Source organism: Acanthaster planci, linkage group LG07 (genome assembly GCF_054643075.1).
Source record: "Acanthaster planci isolate LZ-2023a linkage group LG07, COTS_SCS, whole genome shotgun sequence".
In the NCBI taxonomy this organism is placed as follows: Eukaryota; Metazoa; Echinodermata; class Asteroidea; order Valvatida; family Acanthasteridae; genus Acanthaster; species Acanthaster planci.
Window position 1 is genome coordinate 5,702,098 of NC_141783.1, and position 21,038 is coordinate 5,723,135.

Consider the following 21,038-nt stretch of genomic DNA (forward strand, 5'->3'; position numbering starts at 1 on the left):
TTACCATGGATCCTTTTTTGGCAGTCACAGTGTAGGGGTGAGTATGGTATGGGGTTTGGTGTTTTGCGACTAGTCCATCGCGTCGTAGAAGAACTGTATCACCGATTTCAATGTTCTTGGGACGTGCATGCTCTCTGTTGTCAGCGTATTGTTTCATCGCGGCTTTCTTGCATTTGTCATGCGATCCGACAGGTTTGGCTCGCGATTTGTGCGCGGTTTCAGGGAGACGTGTGCGAAGAGGCCTGCCAAAGAGTAGCATTGCAGGTGCAACTCCTGTAGCAACATGCGGTGTCGCTCGGTAATTTCACAGGAACTTATAGAGAGCTAGTTTCCACGGTATTCCGTCTGCGATTGCGGTGTGATATGTCTTTTTGATTGTTCTCATAACCGTTCCACCTCCCCATTGGCACGGGGCCAACGTGGGGTGACTTTCTGATGGTGGAACCCGAGGTAGTCTGCGAAGGATGAAAACTAGGTGCTGTTGAAGGGTGGCCCGTTGTCAGAGCGTACTACCTTTGGAATGCCGAACGTGGCAAAGACACGATCCAGTTTGGGAATTACCGAACGGGCGGAAGCGGAAGTCACGATTTTGATTTCGGGAAAACGACTGTAATCGTCCATGATTACGAGGAGATGTTCACCTGTGGGGAGATCACAGAAATCGATGCTGACTTCGAGCCATGGGCCGTCTGGGAGTGTAGACATAGTGAGTGGTGTCAGTGGTGTGCGTGGTGTCATTCGGGTTGTCAACTGACATGAAAGGCAGTCGCGAACCGTGTTGTCTACGAGTGTGTCCATGTTGGGAAACCACACTTTCTCACGAAGTAGCTGTTTAGTCTTTGTCATGCCTTGGTGTCCTTCGTGAGCAATGTCGATAATCGATTGTGCGAGTGCTTATGGAATTCCGATACGATTTCCACGCAGCAGCAGGTCGCGATCAGGTGTTGCCTTTAGTTCTTCGAGCACTTTGTGTAGACTCTTGAGGGTTGCGAGAGTCTCTTGATTATGGGGTTGTCTCAAGAGTGTGTCCCAGCTACAGGTGGTGACCGCGTCGATGGTTGACTGGAGAACTGGGTCGTTGCAAGTGGCAACGCGGATTTTGTCAAGGGTGACTGACTGGCTGGGCACGGCGTTCACGGAAACAAAGTGCACATGTTCCTCTGCGAGGGATTGTTCATGGCTGGTGGCTCTTGGATGTCCATAGGGGTGCCCTGACATATAGTCTGCGGGATTCAGCTTTCCTTGCTGATACTCAACGATGAAGTTGTACTCCTGCAACTTCATTAACCAGCGCTTGATACGTGTCGGAGCTTGGCTGCGCTGAACAGTGGGACCAACGGGTTGTGATCTGTGATAATGGTTAAGGTGCTACCGTACACGTAGAGGTGGAAGTGAAGTAATGCCCACATGATAGCGAAAGCTTTGCATTCTGTGTGGAAATACCGCTGTTCACCAGGTGTCAGAGATCGACTGGCAAGAGCAACAATTGACAGTTCATCCCTGTTGTTGCGTTGGGCAAGAATACCGGCTAGGCCGAACGGGCTGGCATCAACGAGCAGTTCAGTCTTCTTGCCAAGGTCGAAGTATGCCACGGTACAACAGTGCACAACTCGTTCACAAATCTGCGAGAGTGCTTGGTGGTTTTCCGGTCCCCAGTTCCAGGTAAAGTCTTTCTTGGTCAACTCGCGCAGTGGGGCGGAAATAGTGGCAAGGTCTGGTATAAACCGGCTACAGTACGTTACCAGGCCAAGGAAACTCCTGACCTCGCTGGCGTTGGTGGGGTCAGGAACTTGTTGGATGGCTTCCACTGTCTTCTTGTCGGGAGAGATGCCACTGGAACTGAATACATGGCCAAAGTATTCAACATGTGACTGACCGAAACTGCGTTTATCTCTGTTCAGAGTTAGGTTGCATTTGCGAAGACGTTGCAGACAGGCTGCGAGTCGTGTGTCATGTTCGGCTTGCATGCGACCAAACACGAGGATATCATCTCTGATGTTTAGTGTACCCTCCAGGCCACGGAGAGCCGAGGAGATCGTGTTTTGGAAGACTTCCGCTGCTGAGCTTACGCCAAAATTCAAACGCTTGTAACGGAACAAGCCTTTGTGCATTGAAAACACAGTCAGATGGCGCAATTCTGGGGCCAGCTCAACTTGGTGGTAGCCTGCAATGAGGTCCATTTTGCTGAACACGGTAGCGCCATTGACCTGAGCGAGGATATCGTCGATGGTGGGTGTTATGTGCCGTTCGCGTTTAATAGCAGTATTGACGTTTTGCATGTCCACGCACATACGAATCTCACCTGGTCGATGAGGTTTTTCGACCACATGTATGAGTGACACCCACGGAGTTGGCTCATTGCGTACCGGCTCAATGTTGTCAAGGCGGAGTAGCTTGTCAAGTTCGTTCTCCACTTTCTTGCGGATATGGAGCGGGATACGATGGTGTGGCAGGGCAATCGGTCCGACAGTCTCGTCCACGTGCAGCTTGCACTGAATGTTCTTTAACTTGCCGATACCAGTGAAACGATCTGCGAATTGTTCCACAAGACTGTCTACGGGCTTATGGGGTTGTCGGGGTGAAGGTTGTAGGCCACATGGATGACGCAGAGAGCAGACGCTGTTTGGAAACTGATCAATGTGTCTCCAATGGTTTTGGTGACACAGAAGGTGCAGTTCACTTGGGACCCCTTATAAGCAATAGAAGTGTAAAATGTGCCAACAATCTCCAGGGGTGTTGAACTACCATAGGCAAAGACTTTTGCTGCATTGTCCTTACACAGTGGCGGTTTGGAGGACAGTTTGTTGTATACAGCCAGACACATGACATTAACTGACGCACCTGTATCAATGATGGCTGACAAGGGAGTTGCGTCGACTGTTACCGTGATAACCGGATGTTTGACGTGTGGCGATGACGATACTCCGAACACATACTCATCGTCAGATGAGCTTGTAGCACTGACAGTATGATTAACTGCATGCACTGTTGCTATGCTCTGAGGTTTGGCTGATTTGCCACGACTCAAACAATGTTTGGCAAAATGATTGAGTTTACCACATGAGTGGCATGTCACCCCTTTTGCTGGGCATTGTTGTTTGTGAGGAAAGGTACCTCCACAGTTGCGTCAGGGTAGAGGGCGTCTGGGCTTGGATGACCGTGAGGATTTGCTCGGTTCACATTCCTTCCTATGAGGCTTTGCAGTCATACGGCTGGCTGCGTCTCTGCTCGAGTGCTGGGAATGCTGTTCCATGTCTTTGGATTGGCTGTCAGCCAGTTCGTAGGCTCGGGCTGTGGTGAGCAACTTTGAGAGGCTGAGCTCTGTTTCTCGAAGTGCATAGCGTCTCAGCTTTGATGAGGTACAACCATGGATGATTTGTGATTTCACCTCACTGTCCTTGTCATGGAATTCACAAGTTTGGGCAAGTTATTGCAGGCAGGTTGCAAAATCTGTGACAGTTTCGCTGTGTTGTTGTTTTGCCTCATGAAAAACAAAGCGTTTGTACTCGATGTTCTTGCTCGGTTCGAAGTACTTTGCAAGAGCACTTTGCCCTGATTCATATGTAAAACCAGTGTCCGATAGAGTCTCGAAAATGTCCATTACTTCAGGGCCAAAGTAATGTAGAAGCAATGCCCGCTTTTGTTGGTCATCAGTGACTTTGAATGCAAAAAACAAATTCTCCAGCCTGGCTATGTATTTCCTCCACCGTACGCCGGTAGTGGATGGTTCATGATGAGGCTGGAAGGCTGGGAATGAGGGTAAATTAGTTGCGGACATGTTGACCATCACAGTTACTGTATGGCGGCGAGGTATATCACTACTGGTTAATAAGTGTTACGTAGACACATGTACGGAGACGAAACGTTTTGACGTTACTCACTCACTGACTCACAACACGGAAAAATCCCAGACTCGTCGCCAATTGTGATATCATAAGGCGTTTAGCTTAGAATGAGAGAGTGAGACATACACGCTGTTTTGGTGGCTGTACTGCAATCACGAGGAATGCGTGACCCTTGACCTTTAATGCTTTCCAAGAATACTACATAAAGATATTTCAGCCAACTGACATCTGACAAATTCTGATTCCAAGCACTATATTTGTACATTACTTATAACAACCAAATATGTGACAACCCTCTTGAGCCCCTGCCATGGAGTGACATTTGCTAGACCAGGTTCTCAAAAGATTTCCCAGATGTGTTTATGTCAAAAATAAAATGGGGATGAAAATGTTTGATTTCTTTGGTTGAGCACAAGGGCACGTCCTCTGTGGAACAAATAAGGAAAATTGTGTATTAACACATCATTGGGTGCCAAGTGGTTAATTTGCGCGCAAACATGTATCCATTAATATATACATGTATATATATATAGAGAGAGAGAGAGTGTCTATAATAAAGTCATCCAGGTCATAGCATCAAGCATCACTATGCAAATCTGGCAGTGTATTTGTTTCTGTGAATCATGTTTACAGGGTAAGTGTAAGCACCTTTGCTAGAGAATAAGGGAACGGGGTAATCCAACAGCTGCCCCTCCAGGATCAACTGGCTAAGGCACCATTGCAGAAAGGTTGAATCATGGGTCAACTGTGTTCTCTGTGATTTTTCTAGGCCTGAGCAACCAGCCCCTTATCACAGGTTTTCCTTCTTTACACATCAATGTAATGCATGAGTGCCCCCCCCCTTACAGAGATATTGACAAATGGGAAGAGCCACCAATGCTGAGCTAGATAGCTCAGTTGGTAAAGCACTGGTACGGTATTCCAGAGGTCACAGGTTCAAACTTTATAATCTATGTAACTACTTAACAAAAGATCCTATTGTTCAAAATGCGATGGCCATGGTGAATGTGTGGTGAATGCAGTCAGGCTGATGTGACAGCCGAAATGCTGGCATATTTATTGGTTTCTAGTTGTGGGACACAAGGGGTCTTGTTTTTATCATTGCACAGAATGAAACAATTTTACACCATACATGTATTTCAGTTATTGATGTGTTTTGATCATATTAGAGAAATGAATTCATTGAAACTAACCTGTGATATATATACAGTCAAACCTTGCTAATAAGAGCACTGTTAATACAAGACTCTGCTCGTATAACAAGGACATTTTTAGGTCCCAATCCTTTGTTTTTCATTGTTTTCATTCCTGATAATACAAGGTTCCTGTTATAACAAGCGAATTTGTGAAGTCCAAAGAACCTTTATTTCAAAGATGGATTAGCGCCGGGGAGATGTAAATTATTTCGGATTTGCCCCTGCCCGACATGTATTGGATTTGCCCCTGCCCGACGTGTATTTAACACTGTGTACTCAGTGTGCACCCGAAAGCTTGTGAACCAGCCAGCTGACACTGGCAAGCACAGTGGTCGAGTGGTTAAATAAGTCTGTAGCAGGAGGTCGTGGGTTCAAATCCCACCCGAGTACGCTTGTGGGTTTTTTTACAAGCTTTTGGGGGCACACTGAGTATATAGTGTTAATTACACGTCAGGCAGGGCAAATCCAAAATTAATCCAAAGGACTTCTTTTCAATGAGGTATGACTGTACATGTTCAATCATACATGATTTGACACAATGCATGACCTGCAGAAAAGAAAAAAAGATGACTGCCCCTTCTGACAATGTTCAATGTCATAGCGTGAAAGACTACTTTACAAACCTGGAGACATTATGCCCAATTGCAGGGCTCAGTTCATTGACACGGTGGCAAGAAATATTCTGTTTCCTTAGCTCCTTGGCCAAGTAGTCACAAACCTGTCAATCGAGATAAAAAAAGCATGAGGACCTAATACTATAACAAGGAATACATGTATATGTATATGGGATACTCATCCGACTAAAGAGTTTCCAAGTTGGGAGGCTCTAACTCCAAAAAGCACTTTAAAGTAGAAGTGTTGTATGTAATGTGTAAATTGTACCATCCTCTATGACACTTCACGCTTCAGTGCACAAAAGTAGTACATGTATGAGTGTATTCAAGGACCTCAGGCAATTGTTGGCCAAAGGATTTACAAATAAGAAGCTGGGGAAGGTGTTGCAATGTAAACAGCAAAAAGGCAGTGGAAATCAGGCCCCTCCCTCTAGAGCGTTTCCCTCATGTGAGTCCAGGTCCACATTGTGAATGCCTAAAATTTGGCAGCTGAAGCAAGCTTTATACCTCTACTATCTCCTTTGTGCCCTTGATAGGGAGGACAGCCACTTTGATTGGAGCTAGTCTGACATGCAACCTCAAAACCTGTAAATGGTCGATAAGAGAATCAAATCAACTGGGATCCAACTTCTGCAAGTCACCAAACTCTAAATTGATAGAATGCATGTTTTTTGTTTTCAAAACAAATGAAAAAAAAAAGACCTGGTATAGGAACCATCCCAAATCCAGCTAAAATTCATTTAAGTGCAGATTCAAACACATTCTACTGTATGTACTGAGACTTTCAGAAAACATCGAAATTCTCCCAAGCCTCTACATGAATTTGAGTGTTAACATTTAATTATGCACAACAATACATTTACCATCTGATAAAACAGCTCTTCCATCTCCCACTAAAGCAGTAAGATTTTCAAAATGAAAATGGCTGGAATCAAGACTACTCTATGTAACCTGTCTCTGATTGATATGGGCCTTGGTGTATATTTTTTCCTTCTCCTGATAAGAATCCAGAAGGAGGGCCAGGATTCCCCTCTCCAGCCCACACACCATCTCAATCACTTGTGGCAAAACACTCTTTCTTCCATCTCGACCCTGGGATTGAAATTTAAAAAATGAAATCCTTGTAAGGGATCATTTATTCCTTGCTGATATACACTAATCCAGTGACCAAAATTAGAAGTCTTAACTGCGGGGGCCATCCTGTTTATATGCATGAGGCATCCACACAACATTTCTCTTTGGTGTTGGGACTTACCAAAATGCACACTCGTACTAAAGGTCAGGTCCCTGCATCAGTGTTATGGCCCTATATTTGTCCATAATGGAGTGTGCAATGCTAATTCATGAACTTGTAATGTAAAAAATTGAATGAACACAAACAAAGAGCTGGGTACACATGAAAAAAAGCAATGATTCTTGAGTATGTGCACCAGTATCATGAGTCACAATTGCAAGCTTTCATTTGCTTCCTTCAGTCAGAAAAATGAAAATACCAAATCATAAACTTCAGACCTTGAATTTGACACTTAATAAACATTTAGAAATGACAACAGGCAGGCAACACACTCAAAGACCCTGAAATTGTATTGGACAATACATATGTATGAAGCATTACAAATTCTGCCTTCTCTAAATTTTTAACTGGCCAAGAGCATGCACAAGTTACAAACGGTGATTGTTTGTGTATGCCTGAATTTGTCTCATGTGATCATGGCAATGGCCACTTTCAGACTTGTCATAGTAAACTTTTATGATACTGGGGCTGTGTGTGCTCCCAATACAATTAACAAACGTTGCCTGTAGTGTGGGGGTCTGAAAGGGCAAATGGCATCCGAGGTGAAGCTGAGGGTGCCATTTGCCAAAACCCACTGACCCCATTACAGCAGGCAACAATCGTTTTGTTTTACCATGGTCATAGATTAAACTGGAATAGTCTTACATATAGTCTTACATGTGTAATAGTATGCATGTTTATAGCAAGATAAATTTAAACATTTGACAAATTGAAACACTTGAACAGCAAATTCCAAGGAAATTTTTTTTTGTTTTTCTTTGGGGAGGGAGAAATCTAAAATTTATGAAAAATTGCATTTTACACAAACAATGGTGATTGGAGCAGAAACAGTGATCAGAGCAAACTTGTGTTCCACAAGCTTTAGCTAATGTAGGTGCATGAACAAAAGTCTGATAACCTGTGGGTATCCATTATGGCAGTAGCAGAAACAAATGCATACAGTGCTTCAATGTCCCCCACACAGCACATCTCCTACAAAAATTAACAAGTAGTACCACCGCGGCTATCCATCCTCGCACCCAAGATTACACTATTACGATGCAGTGGACACGATACATCAACTTTGGGACAGACCATCGTTATTTATCATTTTTTGTAGCCCAGCAACATTGCCAATGAACGCGCAAGTGATACATGCGCGCTTGTAGCATTGCACATGATCAATATGCAACCAATAAAAATTCACTATCTGTGAAAGTGGTATAACAATCATTTTCGGATACATGAGATGGCAAACGCATGAGTCAGCCTGACTCATGCCAATTGCCTCTTAGTGCCATGAAGTTTTTCACAGCAAGGAATCAATTGCTCAACTGCCAACACAGTCACTCACATGCATGTCCTGCCCCTTTTCCCGTTGGGGTATTTCAAGCTCACTGCTCCCTCTGTTAGATATTCTCTCAATTGTCTCCATACCCCATGGAAACTGAAACTGAATGTTAGTTGTACGTAGGAGATCTGATTGCTTGGTTTCTGACATCTGGAAACTGGATGGGGCACCTGAAAACTGAAAAGGGAAATGAATAAGTTTTCTTTAGCCTAGTGGTTGGGGTTTGTAACTTTGAGAGGGTAAAGATGGTTGATTTTAATATTAGCCATAAGCACCTTCATTAAAAAATGGTGGCATCGAAACAACATTTCAGTTAAAACTGTAAAAGGTAAAAAGGTTGCTCACCACAAGGGTTAGTTACAAACTTTAAACAACCTGAACACTAGGAGACCATCAACACTGCATTTTTAATCTGGGGTGGTCTATTTCCGTTTCTCAGGGTCATTAAGAACTTCTGCTTGTTAACCTAAAGCACACCCAAGTTTGTGACACATCCAGAACAGTACACTGAAAGTATATTAATGGGCCTTTGCCATATTCTAGCTTTCTTACTCATGAAGTGTTTGCACCACTAGACACTACTTCTCATTTTTGGAAGTAAAATGAAATTTCGATCTTTACTGTCGTATTTCATCAATGGTTTAACTAAAGTTGGTTTGGCACACTCTATCAACCAGTCCAAAAAAAGAAGATTGCAAAACCTTGCTCAATTGCCACTGAATAAATGCAACCCAGATCCACTTAAATCGCCTGAATCAGGTATCAACCTACAAAGTCCTGCGAGTTATTACATGGTGTCAGAATGGTAACATTCATGCGTGAGATTCATGATTTTGGACTCTGGATGAAGATCTCAGTCCAAAACATTGGCTACCTCAATCGAAATTGATTCTCCACAAAGCCATCATATACCTGCAACGTGACGCATGCATTTCCACCACTTCAAGTGAACTGTAGTGAAAGACTGACCAAAGTGCCACGGAAAGGTTGCATAATGGACGGTACTTTGTAAACCGAAGAGACATACCATTTCTTTATAAGTTAGATCTGAGGTTAGCGCTATAAACAATTTTAGAAATGATACTGCTCGCCTTTCACGGCCATGATTGCATCGTCACTGATCATTGTCGTAACATGTAATTGTTAGATTGGCTACTAGTCCTCCATTTAGTATATTATTGTAATCGTAGCATAACTGTACTTGCTATCATGACTACTACGGAGTTAACTCAAACACACATATCACTTCCACCTCCATTGCAGGTGACTGGTGATCTAAAAGCCAACTGGAAAAAGTTGTGGGATAGCTATGAAATTGTAACAAACATAGTGGAAAAACCTAACAAAATTTGGGTTGCCACATGTATCACTGCCATATGCAGAGATGCACTTGAAATTCACAACAACCTCCTGTACAAATAGGAGGACAAACAAAAACTTAAGTTAAGACAGGAGAACATACGATTTATTGCAAACTGTGACAGAAACGCATTTAAAGTGGCGTATTTGCAAACACAAAATTGATAAATATAAATATAACCCACTGGAAAAAAGGTAGAGTGACTAAAAGAGACTAAATTACTGCAATCAAAGACTTCATCAATCTTGATCAATTTAACCAAGTTAATACAAGTACAATCAGGTTTACAAATAATTTTGTCAGCTATGAAATTATACCAAGAGAGTTTAAATATAGTTTAGATATTCAAAATGTTCATAGTTGGGACTAGGTACGTCAGTTCTACCAGCAAGTTTTAAAAATTATAGAATTCATCTACGTCAGGATTATTCATAAATGCCATTCTTCCGTTGTCTAACACATCGTCTAACGGTCTTTCACCTTCTGTAAATGTAGTTTCTTGTTGTGGGGGATCAAGGGTATCATTCCTTGATAGGTCTTCTTGTTCTGTTTGATCTTGCTGCTCTTTCGTGTCTTCAGTATTGATTTCTTCAAAGCGATCCATGTCGATGGGATTTATTCCACTTTCTGTCATGCTTTTGTTTTAAATTAAAGCTTTCTTTTTTTAGCCAATAGTTTTTGGCGTTATGCTATCTGGAATTACACCCTTTGCTACCAACCACTCTTGGGTTGCCGTAGAACCGACAACAAGTGCGGTCAGTTTTGCAACGTTTTCCATGCTCAGTCTGTCGAGATCGGGTGACTTCCACTTTAGTAGCATTGTATGTCCCGTCAAAATCACACTCATGACAGCACCATTGTAAAGCGAGTTGACAATATCGTTTGTGTTTGTTGTTGTAGCTATGTGTGTTGTTTTAATACTAACGAGAGAATTTTTTTAATTGGTTTACTCAAATTACTCCATTTCTAAAATTCCTGGTGCAGCTTTTTGTTTAGATACTTTGGGTGGGCTAGCTGCCTTACTCACTGCCCTCGCTGCACTCGCTTTTGGTTTTGGTTTTTAGAAAGCATTTAACTCAAAAAGACCTGCTAGCTGAGAAAGGAAACATCCGTACTTGTAACAAACCTCCGTGAGATACGAACCCATGCTCTGACTGATAATGGGATCACGGCCTAGATCTTTGGTTAACGCTTCTTCTGAGTTTAACGTGACGTCGTGTCCCATAAACTAGATTGGGAGTGCTACCCTCAGTAAACGAGAGTAGGGACTCAACAGGCTTTCACCCAACGTAGATACGACTTCTTTACCAAATTTAGCCACGCAACATTGATACCCTTTTTTTTGTTCTGCAAGTGGTAGAGTTTCTACTTCTTTGATGGTGTACTCCTTGCCGGGATATCATTTGGAATCACCTGAAGATACTAACGAGGAAAGTCGGGTTTGTTTTGTTTTGTTCTTTGAAATAAACTTGGATTTTGTTGGGTACCAGTTGGAGTTTGACATTACATCTATCATGTGCCACCCCTCTAAACTTATCCGTCACCTGACAGTGATCGCTTTATGTGTGTTAAATTTCTTGGTACACTTGTGACATCGTCCGTCGTTGTCGTCAGGGTCTTTGGGTAGCTCAGGCTTTGCACACCGGTAGTCCTATTTGTTGTCATATATCTTTTTTTTGCAGATCCAACATATGCTCATTTGGTTGTATTCTTCTTGTTCGTGTGTGAGTTTTAGCTGTTTGGAGTTAGCAAACACCTTGTTGAGAGCAGAAACCAACAGGATTGCAGCACAAAACTAACCAGATTGCAGCAGAAACCAACAAGATTGCAGCAGAAACCAACAGGTTTGCAGCAGAAACCAACAGGATTGCAGCAGAAACTAACAGGATTGCAGCAGAAACTAGCAGGATTGCAGCAGAAACCAACAGGATTGCAGCAGAAACCAACAGGATTGCAGCAGAAACCAACATGATTTAAGCAGAAACCAACAGGATTGCAGCAGAAACCAACAGGATTGCAGCAGAAACTAACAGGATTGCAGCAGAAACTAGCAGGATTGCAGCAGAAACCAACAGGACTGCAGCAGAAACTAGCAGGATTGCAGCAGAAACCAACAGGACTGCAGCAGAAACTAGCAGGATTGCAGCAGAAACCAACAGGATTGCAGCAGAAACTAACAAGATTGCAGCAGAAACCAACAGGATTGAAGCAGAAACTAGCAGGATTGCAGCAGAAACTAACAGGATTGCAGCAGAAACTAGCATGACTGCAGCAGAAACCAACAGGATTGCAGCAGAAACTAGCAGGATTGCAGCAGAAACTAACAGGATTGCAGCAGAAACCAACAGGATTGCAGCAGAAACCAACAAGATTGCAGCAGAAACTAACAGGATTGCAGCAGAAACTAACAAGATTGCAGCAGAAACTAGCAGGATTGCAGCAGAAACCAACAGGATTGCAGCAGAAACCAACAGGATTGCAGCAGAAACCAACAGGATTGCAGCAGAAACTAGCAGGATTGCAGCAGAAACCAACAGGACTGCAGCAGAAACTAGCAGGATTGCAGCAGAAACCAACAGGACTGCAGCAGAAACTAGCAGGATTGCAGCAGAAACCAACAGGATTGCAGCAGAAACTAACAAGATTGCAGCAGAAACCAACAGGATTGAAGCAGAAACTAGCAGGATTGCAGCAGAAACTAACAGGATTGCAGCAAGAGTTACTGGACTACAACTTACTTACTTACAGCAGAAACTAACAGGATTGAAGGAGAAACTAACAGGATTGCAGCAGAAACTAACAGGATTGCAGCAGAAACTAGCAGGATTGCAGCAGAAACCAACAGGATTGCAGCAGAAACTAGCAGGATTGCAGCAGAAACTAGCAGGATTGCAGCAGAAACTAGCAGGATTGTAGAAGAAACTAACTTTTTAGTGGATGACCAGGTTGGCTTTGTTTCTGTAATCTGGAGTGGATGAACCTGAACGAGTTGCTTGTGATCGCCAATTGATTGATATCTATGTGGACCAGAGAAGACACTAACCCGGCAACAAAGGCAAAGAGAAGCACCATTTTCAAAGTCACCATCTTCAAGGAAAGAGACCTCCAAGGGCCTAGCTGTGAAAGGAATCTCAGTACAGGTTCAGCTTCCCATGTAAGGAGGTACCTAGGCCTGGGAGGGTTACAATTAAAAAGGCCTTTCATTAGTTTAATGATGCAGGGGCATTGTCCCACTGGTTTGCCACCAACTTGATCATGATATTGTGAAATTGCTGACCTGTAAACCCCAAGGGACTGATAACTGAGCCCCTTCTTCTCACTTTCAACCAAAAATTCCATGATATCCTTCAAAGGTGCTGAAATTGGATCAAGCGATCATTTACAACACCAGCGATCCCATGTCTTCCAGGCTGATTGATACTGTTTGTGAGTTGAGCCTCTACAACTGGCCAACATGACTTGGGTAAGGTCATCTGAAAAACCTTCGGTACGATGCTGTCTCCTGAGACAATCCAAGCCGCTAGATGAAGGGAGTGCATCAAAGGGTGGGGTTCGCCGGAGTGGGGTTGAGTTAATACATGACTCCCTTGTGGCAGTAAAACTGGAGTTGTTATGGCTTGTTGCAAAAGCATTGGATACCAGGCCTGAGTAGTCCATGTTGGAGCGACTACCATCAGAGTTGCCCCCTTCATTTCTACCTTGCGTAGGACTTAAGCCAAGAGACAAAAGGGCGGAAACGCATAACTGCGTTCGTTCCTCCATGGTATTGAGAAGGCGTCTATCATCATCGCTCCGGGATCTGGTTTCCATGAGACGTAACGGGGAAGTTGGGAGTTAATTTTGGATGCAAACAGGTCCACAGTCAGTTTGAACCCCAACCGTGTGCAGAGCCTTGCAAATAACCTTGGGTTTAGCATCCACTCTAACCTGTCCACAAAGACTCGGGACAATCTGTCTTGTTCTTGGCAAAGGTCTGCAGGGCTAGAAAGGAAGCAAGAAGTTCTAGCTAATATATATGGTTGTTGCTTTCCTCTGCAGTCCATCTCCCCCCCCCTCCCATTTTGCCAAGCTGGCAATGAGCTCCCCAACCATGAGTTGAGGCATCCGACGTTATCGTCAGTTGAGGATGTGACAGGACCAGTGGTTTGCCATTCCAGTGTCTGAGACATTGTTTCCACCACTGCAACTCGTGAAGACTTTTTTCCGACAGAGAGACCAGACTCTGGTAAGCGGGATCTACTTGGACAGACTGAATTAGATCCGCCTGTAAGGCCCTTAGAAAAATTGGTGATGGTACAACATTTTCAGCTGTAGCATTCATTTTTCTAATGAGACTCACCATGGCCTATGCTGATTGCACGGGATTTTGGGCCATCTGGGTGCAGTTCTCCACTAGGGTGTCGATTTTTGGCCTCAGGAGACTCAGTGTCATTTGACGAGAATCTATGACATGACCCAGAAATTTTATCTGTGTGGTAGGATGGAGTTGCGATTTCTCCCAATTTACGATCAGGCCAAGGTTCTTGAACATGTCGAGAATGTAGGCCAGTTGCTTGTTGCATTCTGCCCTGGTATGTAAGATCAGTAGTAGATCGTCAAGATAAATTACCACTTTCATCGATCTGTGTCTGAAATGGGACACCAATGGTTCATCAACTTCATGAAAAGTCGTGGTGCTGATTTCAGCCCGAAGGGAACTACCTGGAACTGGAAGAGTTTACCTTCCCACTTGAAACAAAGAAACTTCCAGTGTGGGGCCATATATTGGACTCATGAAGTAAGCATCTTTCAGATCGACTGTAACCATGAAATTTCCCTGTTGCACCAGGCTTTTCACGTGTTTGATTGACTCCATCTTGAAGTGTTCTGAGCGGATATACTTGTTGAGGCTCTTGAGATTGAACACTGGCCGGAAACCCCCGTGGCCTTCTGTACTACAAAAATTGTTGAGATGAATTGATCTGGAATGTCCTGTACCCTTACTATTGCCCCTTTGAGGATCATACTCTGAATCTCTTTGGTTCACCTTGTACTGTACTGGGTCTCGTGAGAATTCGATTCTGTAACCAACCAAGCTCTGCAAAATCCATGGGTCGTTTGTCAGTTTCTCCCATTCTGTGATGTGGTTTTGGATATTCCCTGCATAACAAAGCCCAAAGCTCGATACAGAATTGAAGTCGTCTGCCTTCTGACCTAGTTTTTTGGGAAAGTCTTCTGTGACTTCTTATCTCCACGGAAAGAATCTTTCCTCTCGGGCATCTGCATGCGGGACCGATAACGGTCACTGGTATGGAAATCACAGGGGTATGGCTGATACCTATTGGGGTGTTACTGTGTCCTATACCTGTGACTGCTTTTTTCTCTACCTGTGACTGCTTTTTTCTCTACCAGACCAACCTTTCGGATTGGTATACTGATTCTGGCTTGTGGCCTTATGCTTTAGGTTTGGGGCAGATGAACCGGATTTGGCCAAGTTCTTCACCACCTTTTGAGTGACCTTGTGAATCTTCTCTTCTTCATCCACTTTTGGGTCCACTCTTCACCACACAAGCAAGACATCGAAGGCTGAACATCTTGGAGATAGCCCTCTTTGAGAAAAGGCTCAGCTCAGCACATCCGATAGAGAGACAGGTGGTGGATTGCTGACACCAACAAACTTCTGCTGAAGTAAAAAGGGGTTTTAACTCTTCATTTTGCAGCTTCTGATACCCCGCTATGGCCTTAATAACGGGAATTGCCGCGTTGAGGCAGTCTTCCTGCAAAGACCATACAGAGTTGTCATTCTTCCAGGCGTCAACTTTTGACTTCTTCATTGTAGACTGTATGGGTTTGGGCATATCAGGAGCCCTAATGTATCTTTCAAATGTTGCATCAGGAGTCAGGCCCTCTAACAGCTCATCTTTTTTGGCCTGATCCAGTGAATTGGTTCGCTGTTGTTGCCACCAATCAAGAACTGCTTGGTTAAAAGAGGCCCACTTTAACCCCTTCATGAGGATTAGGCAGTGGAGAAACCTCTTCTTTTTCATTAGTATGGCTATGACCACCTGCATCATCCCGGTCCAAGTCCTGCAAACTCTCAGCATGCATGAGATTAAATCTTCTTTGGTTGTACCACTCTCACTAGCTTGTCTTCTCCCAACTGGAGAGAGTGATGCTGAGCCCTTTGAATCTGAGGACCAAATATAGTCACTGTTTCTGCTGGAGCTAGACTTGGACACCGATCTATGTTTGTCATGTTTGTCTGTGCGATGACTTCTAGCTGCATGTTGCCTACGAGAAGTAGGACAGGAGACTCATTCTTGGCATGTCTCTATTTTCTCAAAAGCTTTCTCGATCATGCCTTTAAACATTTCAGTTTGGGTCTGCTGCATGGTAGTCAAGACCTCCATTTGCTGGGATGAGAACCCCACTGTAGCTCCATCTTGTGGGGGTCTGGAGATCGAACCACTTTGCCCTGATCCAGTATGTGATACCTCTGCCTGATCACGGCCCCCTAAAGGGAGGTGTGCATCTGGTCTTATACCACTGTCCGATCAATAGGAGAGCTCGAAACATGATCATCAGGGTCGTCCCGGTTCCGCGTGGGGAAGCGTGACGTGGGTTGTGACACCGCAGATTCATCTGCCGACCCATCCGACATGGTCCCTGCACGTGTGGTTGGTGAGCCACAGAACTGAGTTTGGGACAAACAAAGCCTCAAGAAAGGCTGAAAATAAGTCAAAGGATGATAACACACCAAAAGGGCATACAAATAACAAGTATAAATCAATGAAATAATCGCACGAAATAATTTACTCACACGAAGCACCCATTGCAGTAAGCAGAAGAGGTCAGAGGTCACTTGGTGTGGCAGGAAGAGTCTTTTCATTTAAAGACTGGTGAGGGCACCCTAGCAGGCAGCAGAACGCAAGTTGATTCAAAACTGAAGGAGGCGAAGTATAACCAAGGTCATGTGAGGTTGCCACCCAAAACGGCAGCATCCTGAGACGACAGGCCCACAACACTCTACTACTCCCAAGCGTGTCAGTTTCGCGGACACAGGGAAACCCACAAAACCTGTTGAGAAGGAACAAAACACCCCCCACCTAAGCCCCAGATCGGCTGAGGAAATCAAATCTATTCAACCGACTACCACCAGATCAGGATGGATAGTCCGAAAGCCTATTCGGTACCTCACAAATTTAGGCCCTGTTACACCATCTGGCCAACTCAAGTCTTTTTCAACACTACAAACTTGCATAATAACGTTAATTTCTTGTTCAAGTTGTAGAATATAAACCAGTGATTACCTACATGTGCACATCGTACATCTTAGAAAGCCAACCTTGAGGATTTTATGGAGACAGGAGTTTTCTTAAGTAGGAATTGTCTACATTTAGTATAGTAGATTATTGACCCATTCTTTTGGTTAAGGCTTCATCCTCAAAAAGAAATTCAAAATTTTAGGCTGGCTGGCTCTTACCCGTAGGCGACCTCAAAGAGGACATTGAGTGAGGGGTCAGTCAACCCATCCAGTTGACAAGGGAAAGAACCATAAACCACAAAGGCATTAAAGCTACTGATGACAGACATAAAAGTATCTAAAGCCAAAAAAGAAAAGTAAATGATCTTAAAGAAAAAACTAGGTAGTCTAAGATACACAGGGATATAAAACATAACTACATTGTTGTAACCTGGACCTACACGTAAATGGGGCCAGGGTTACACCAGGAAGACTTCTTGTCCTTTTGTAGCCGTTTTCACACTCCGGACAAAAAACTCTGCGGGGAGTGTGGACCGTATGGTGACATCATCAAATTGCTAAATATTGTTTATTGAAGAACTTAGAAATCTCACCCCTGTATCGAGGGAATCCAAAAGGAAGTTCTCAGTACTGCAATGTACATTTTTGGCAAATTTAAACTTTTTTTGTAGGCCACGAGAAGTACTACGATATGCTTAGTAGAAATTCCATTTCCCATACCTTTCTCCACCACTGTAGTCTGTCTCGCTGCCAGTCAATCATCCAACGATCAGCTGTCCTTGGGGAGCAGAAAAACTGTACCATCATTTGTGTGAATTCAGGTACACTGGAAAGAAAAAGAAAAGCCTTTAAACTTAAAAGTAAAATGTTCAAAGCAACAAACTCAAAGTTTGTGGTTAACATTTTGACAATTACCCATTCTTCTTGGGTTACACATCGTTACTGTTGCCACCATTAAATTTGTTACCAATGTTCATGTAAACAATAATCAATTCAGAAATCTGAAAGATTTTGTTGAGGATTCAACAATTGTAAACACAAAGTGAATAGTGCAAAAGGAAGTAATATTACTGTTAAATTGTACTTCACTTACTTAAAAATATATCTGTCCTCATTCTCATCTGCCAACTGATCTGACAGGTTGGTTTGCTTGAAGCATTTACCAATTTGGGCATGGCCGAACGGTAGTCTGCGGTTGACTAATTGCAGTGTGTTGTGGTATTGAGCGAGAGATCCTGGAAATTTACAAATTGTCCAGTCAAGTTTGCATTTCAAGTTCCAGAACAATTTTGCAAATGTGCGTATGCAAAGTACATGTAAATGCTGGATTTCAATGTTGGATGAATCCATGCAGGAATCAATACGAATCCATTCCAAACTTGGAATCAGAATTGCAATTCAAGTTTTTTGGGGAATCAAATACATGCAGTTGTTAATTCCATTCCCTTGCGACCTGATTCCAGAAAGCATCCAGTAATCCTGAGAGACTTATAACTCTAATGATCCACTTTTTTTAAGGAACATGTAAAATTATAAATTATAAGCAAACTCAAAGAACTTAAATCGTACTTGGCATAATTTTTGTTGTCTGTATAGTCCACAATGTAGCCCTGGGAAGAGGCATGCTTTACAGAATCAAAAGAGGCACTGAGCAATGTTTCCCACTTGCCTGATAAGCACACTTAAACATGCATTGAAAGTTAAACCTGGTTCCCTGATTCCTAGATTCCCGCAGACTCTTGAAAAAATCTTAGGTAAGGTATCACAGTTAAATAATAATCCATGATGCAACATGTCAGGGGTCACCTGGGAATTATGCCTGTGGTCTCAGCCGGCCAAAAGCTATTTCATTTCAATTGTTTTATATTCGGGATGTATTTTATACATGTACAATAGTAGGGGCACAAAATATGCAAGGAAAAAAGATTATTCTTCGATGTACAAAAAACCAATGGAACAAATTAACTGGTTCAGTTGCTCAAATTCAGGATATTTTATATATTATTTTGATTTTTATATATATTTCGATGTACAAAAACCAATTAAACAAATTAACTGGTGCAGTTGCTCAAATTCAGGATATTTTAAATATTTTCTGAAATTGGAAAATTCTTGGCTTTTGGATTCACGCAACAGTGGGTGAATACCGGACCTTTGAATCTAAGGGATTCGTCAGATTCATCTCGTCTGGGAGCCAGACTACTGTGAGCTGGGCCAATTGTCTATATGCCAAGTACTGGGCACTTGTCTATATGCCAAGTACTCCTCAACACACTGTGCTTTTAATGGTGCTATGGTGTAAGCAACGACAACCTAGTGGAGAGTTTTTCTACATGTTTACGTAATTCCTTGCAGTATAGCTTTAATCCAACTACCCTCCAACTTTTATGGGAGACTCAAGTCTAAAAAGATCTAAAAGGAACACTGTCACTTAAAAATTTGGTCCCTGACGGGTGTTTACATGTACCTGTATTTCTTCCAAAACTTCCTTTGCCAGACCAATGTCATGCAAAAAAAGCAAAGTGGAATACAAATTGAGGTTGAATACAAATTGAAGTGGAATACAAACTGAACTGTGTTGGAGTCAAGTCCACAACCTTCGAGGCCAAGGCCAAGTTTGAGGTCTCCGAAACCAAGGCCAAGACCGAGTCACTGCCATTCGAGGCCGAGCCCACAGTCTCCAAGGTCGAGGCCAAGGCCAGTTATTACACACATACTGTACATGTACACACATAACATAACTACTTTTGGCCCTGTTACTTGGTACACAAGATTCATCTACATCCACAACCATGTGCCGTGTTTCATTGATTAGTTACTTTTAGTTTAACATCGTAAACAACCTGGCAAACAAATCCGAATGGGCATGATTACTCTTGCTTGGCAGGTGTTGGAAAGTTCAATTTTTATATTTCTTTCAAAGTAAGAGCACGGAATCCCCCACCATATCAAAAAGGGAAATTATAAAAACTTTGATTGCTCTCAATACATGCAATTCCCCACAATTACAAAATAATTCCTCAATATTTTCAATTATAAAAAGAAGATCGCAAGATGATATGGCTTAAATGCAAGCTAGTCCCAAAACAAAATCAAGTAAGATAGTTTGAAGTTCACACAGTTGCCAAAATAGTCCTGCAACCATATCAATTTGAGTGAAAATAACCATTTTGCAATCAGAAATGAAAGAAAAATAAGGAGTGCTTCCAAAAATGATAATCAGTCGTTTTCTTACTGTAGTTTTCCTAGTAGATCACGAAAATTATTCCGTCACATGCCAGCCACAAAAAAACCTCAAATTCTGGTGAAATCTGATCAGTAGTCTGCCTTGAGTGTTAGAGATACTATTACGTCACATATATATTTTTGCTGCATCCAAGTAGTTGAGTTCATAACGTATTTGCATGCAGATCATTTGCAATCCGGGAAAAAAACTAGGGGAAAAATTATGTTCAGTTTCTGGCCAATTTTAAACTAACAGAAAATCTAGAAGTCATTTTAATTAAACAGACATTACATGCAAAAGTTTATATGAATGTTGAGTATGAAAAACGTATTTGGAATCATGTTACAGGTAGTGAGTGACCTACAGTATCTCCCTGTAAATTGTTGTTGATTCTTGGCTCCATGATTTTTGACAAACATTCAAAACTGTCAAAGTGTGAATAGGAAATCTGGCAAAAATGTCTTTTCTAGAAATTTTCCGAGAACAAATTTTGTACAGAAAGTTCACATTTCACCTTTCAAGGAGTACTTGTCTTGGAATTTAGAACTGACAAAAAAGAGGTAGGTTTATATTTCAAGCAATCCGGAACTAGAGAAACGATTTCAATGAGTACATGTAGCCTAATTCACGCAACTGAAAAGCTTTCCTTTTCATGCGACAATCAATGGAAGTGTGTTCCCTAGGGATGAAAAACTGTATAGCTGCATTACGTCATTGGGAAGTCCAGGTTCCGTACCATGTGTTTGTACACAAAAAATGATCCATCCCCACGGCACATGCACGTTGCAAGTACAGTACTTTGTTATAATAAAATCTTGGGGGAAAGTAAAAGCTCGGATAACTGACTCAAAACGACCGGCCTCAAAACGATCTCTACTGCTTCTTCGAGTCCACAGGGTGCCAAGGCCAAGACCGAGTCATTGGACAGCG

At 42.7% G+C, this 21,038-nt stretch overlaps 1 protein-coding gene across 7 annotated transcripts in view; it reads right to left on the reverse strand.

The window, feature by feature from the left end:
• Positions 1–21,038, reverse strand: part of polg2 (DNA polymerase gamma 2, accessory subunit) — a 35,586-nt gene that overhangs the window by 7,219 nt on the left and 7,329 nt on the right. For 4 of the 7 annotated variants that reach the window (XR_015425951.1, XM_087139163.1, XM_087139164.1 and 1 more), the window contains exons 5-11: positions 19,350–19,370; positions 17,976–18,117; positions 17,603–17,708; positions 8,283–8,456; positions 6,607–6,747; positions 6,163–6,240; positions 5,665–5,759 (exon numbers count right to left, since the gene is read on the reverse strand). Coding sequence is in view for 6 of the 7 variants with exons in the window: in XM_087139163.1 (XP_086995289.1) it covers positions 5,665–5,759; positions 6,163–6,240; positions 6,607–6,747; positions 8,283–8,456; positions 17,603–17,708; positions 17,976–18,117; positions 19,350–19,370 (757 nt within the window). In the remaining variant the exon portion in view is untranslated. The remainder of the gene's footprint in view (positions 1–5,664; positions 5,760–6,162; positions 6,241–6,606; positions 6,748–8,282; positions 8,457–17,602; positions 17,709–17,975; positions 18,118–19,349; positions 19,371–21,038) is intronic. The other 3 variants (XM_087139166.1, XM_087139168.1, XM_087139167.1) reach the window with 2 other exon arrangements.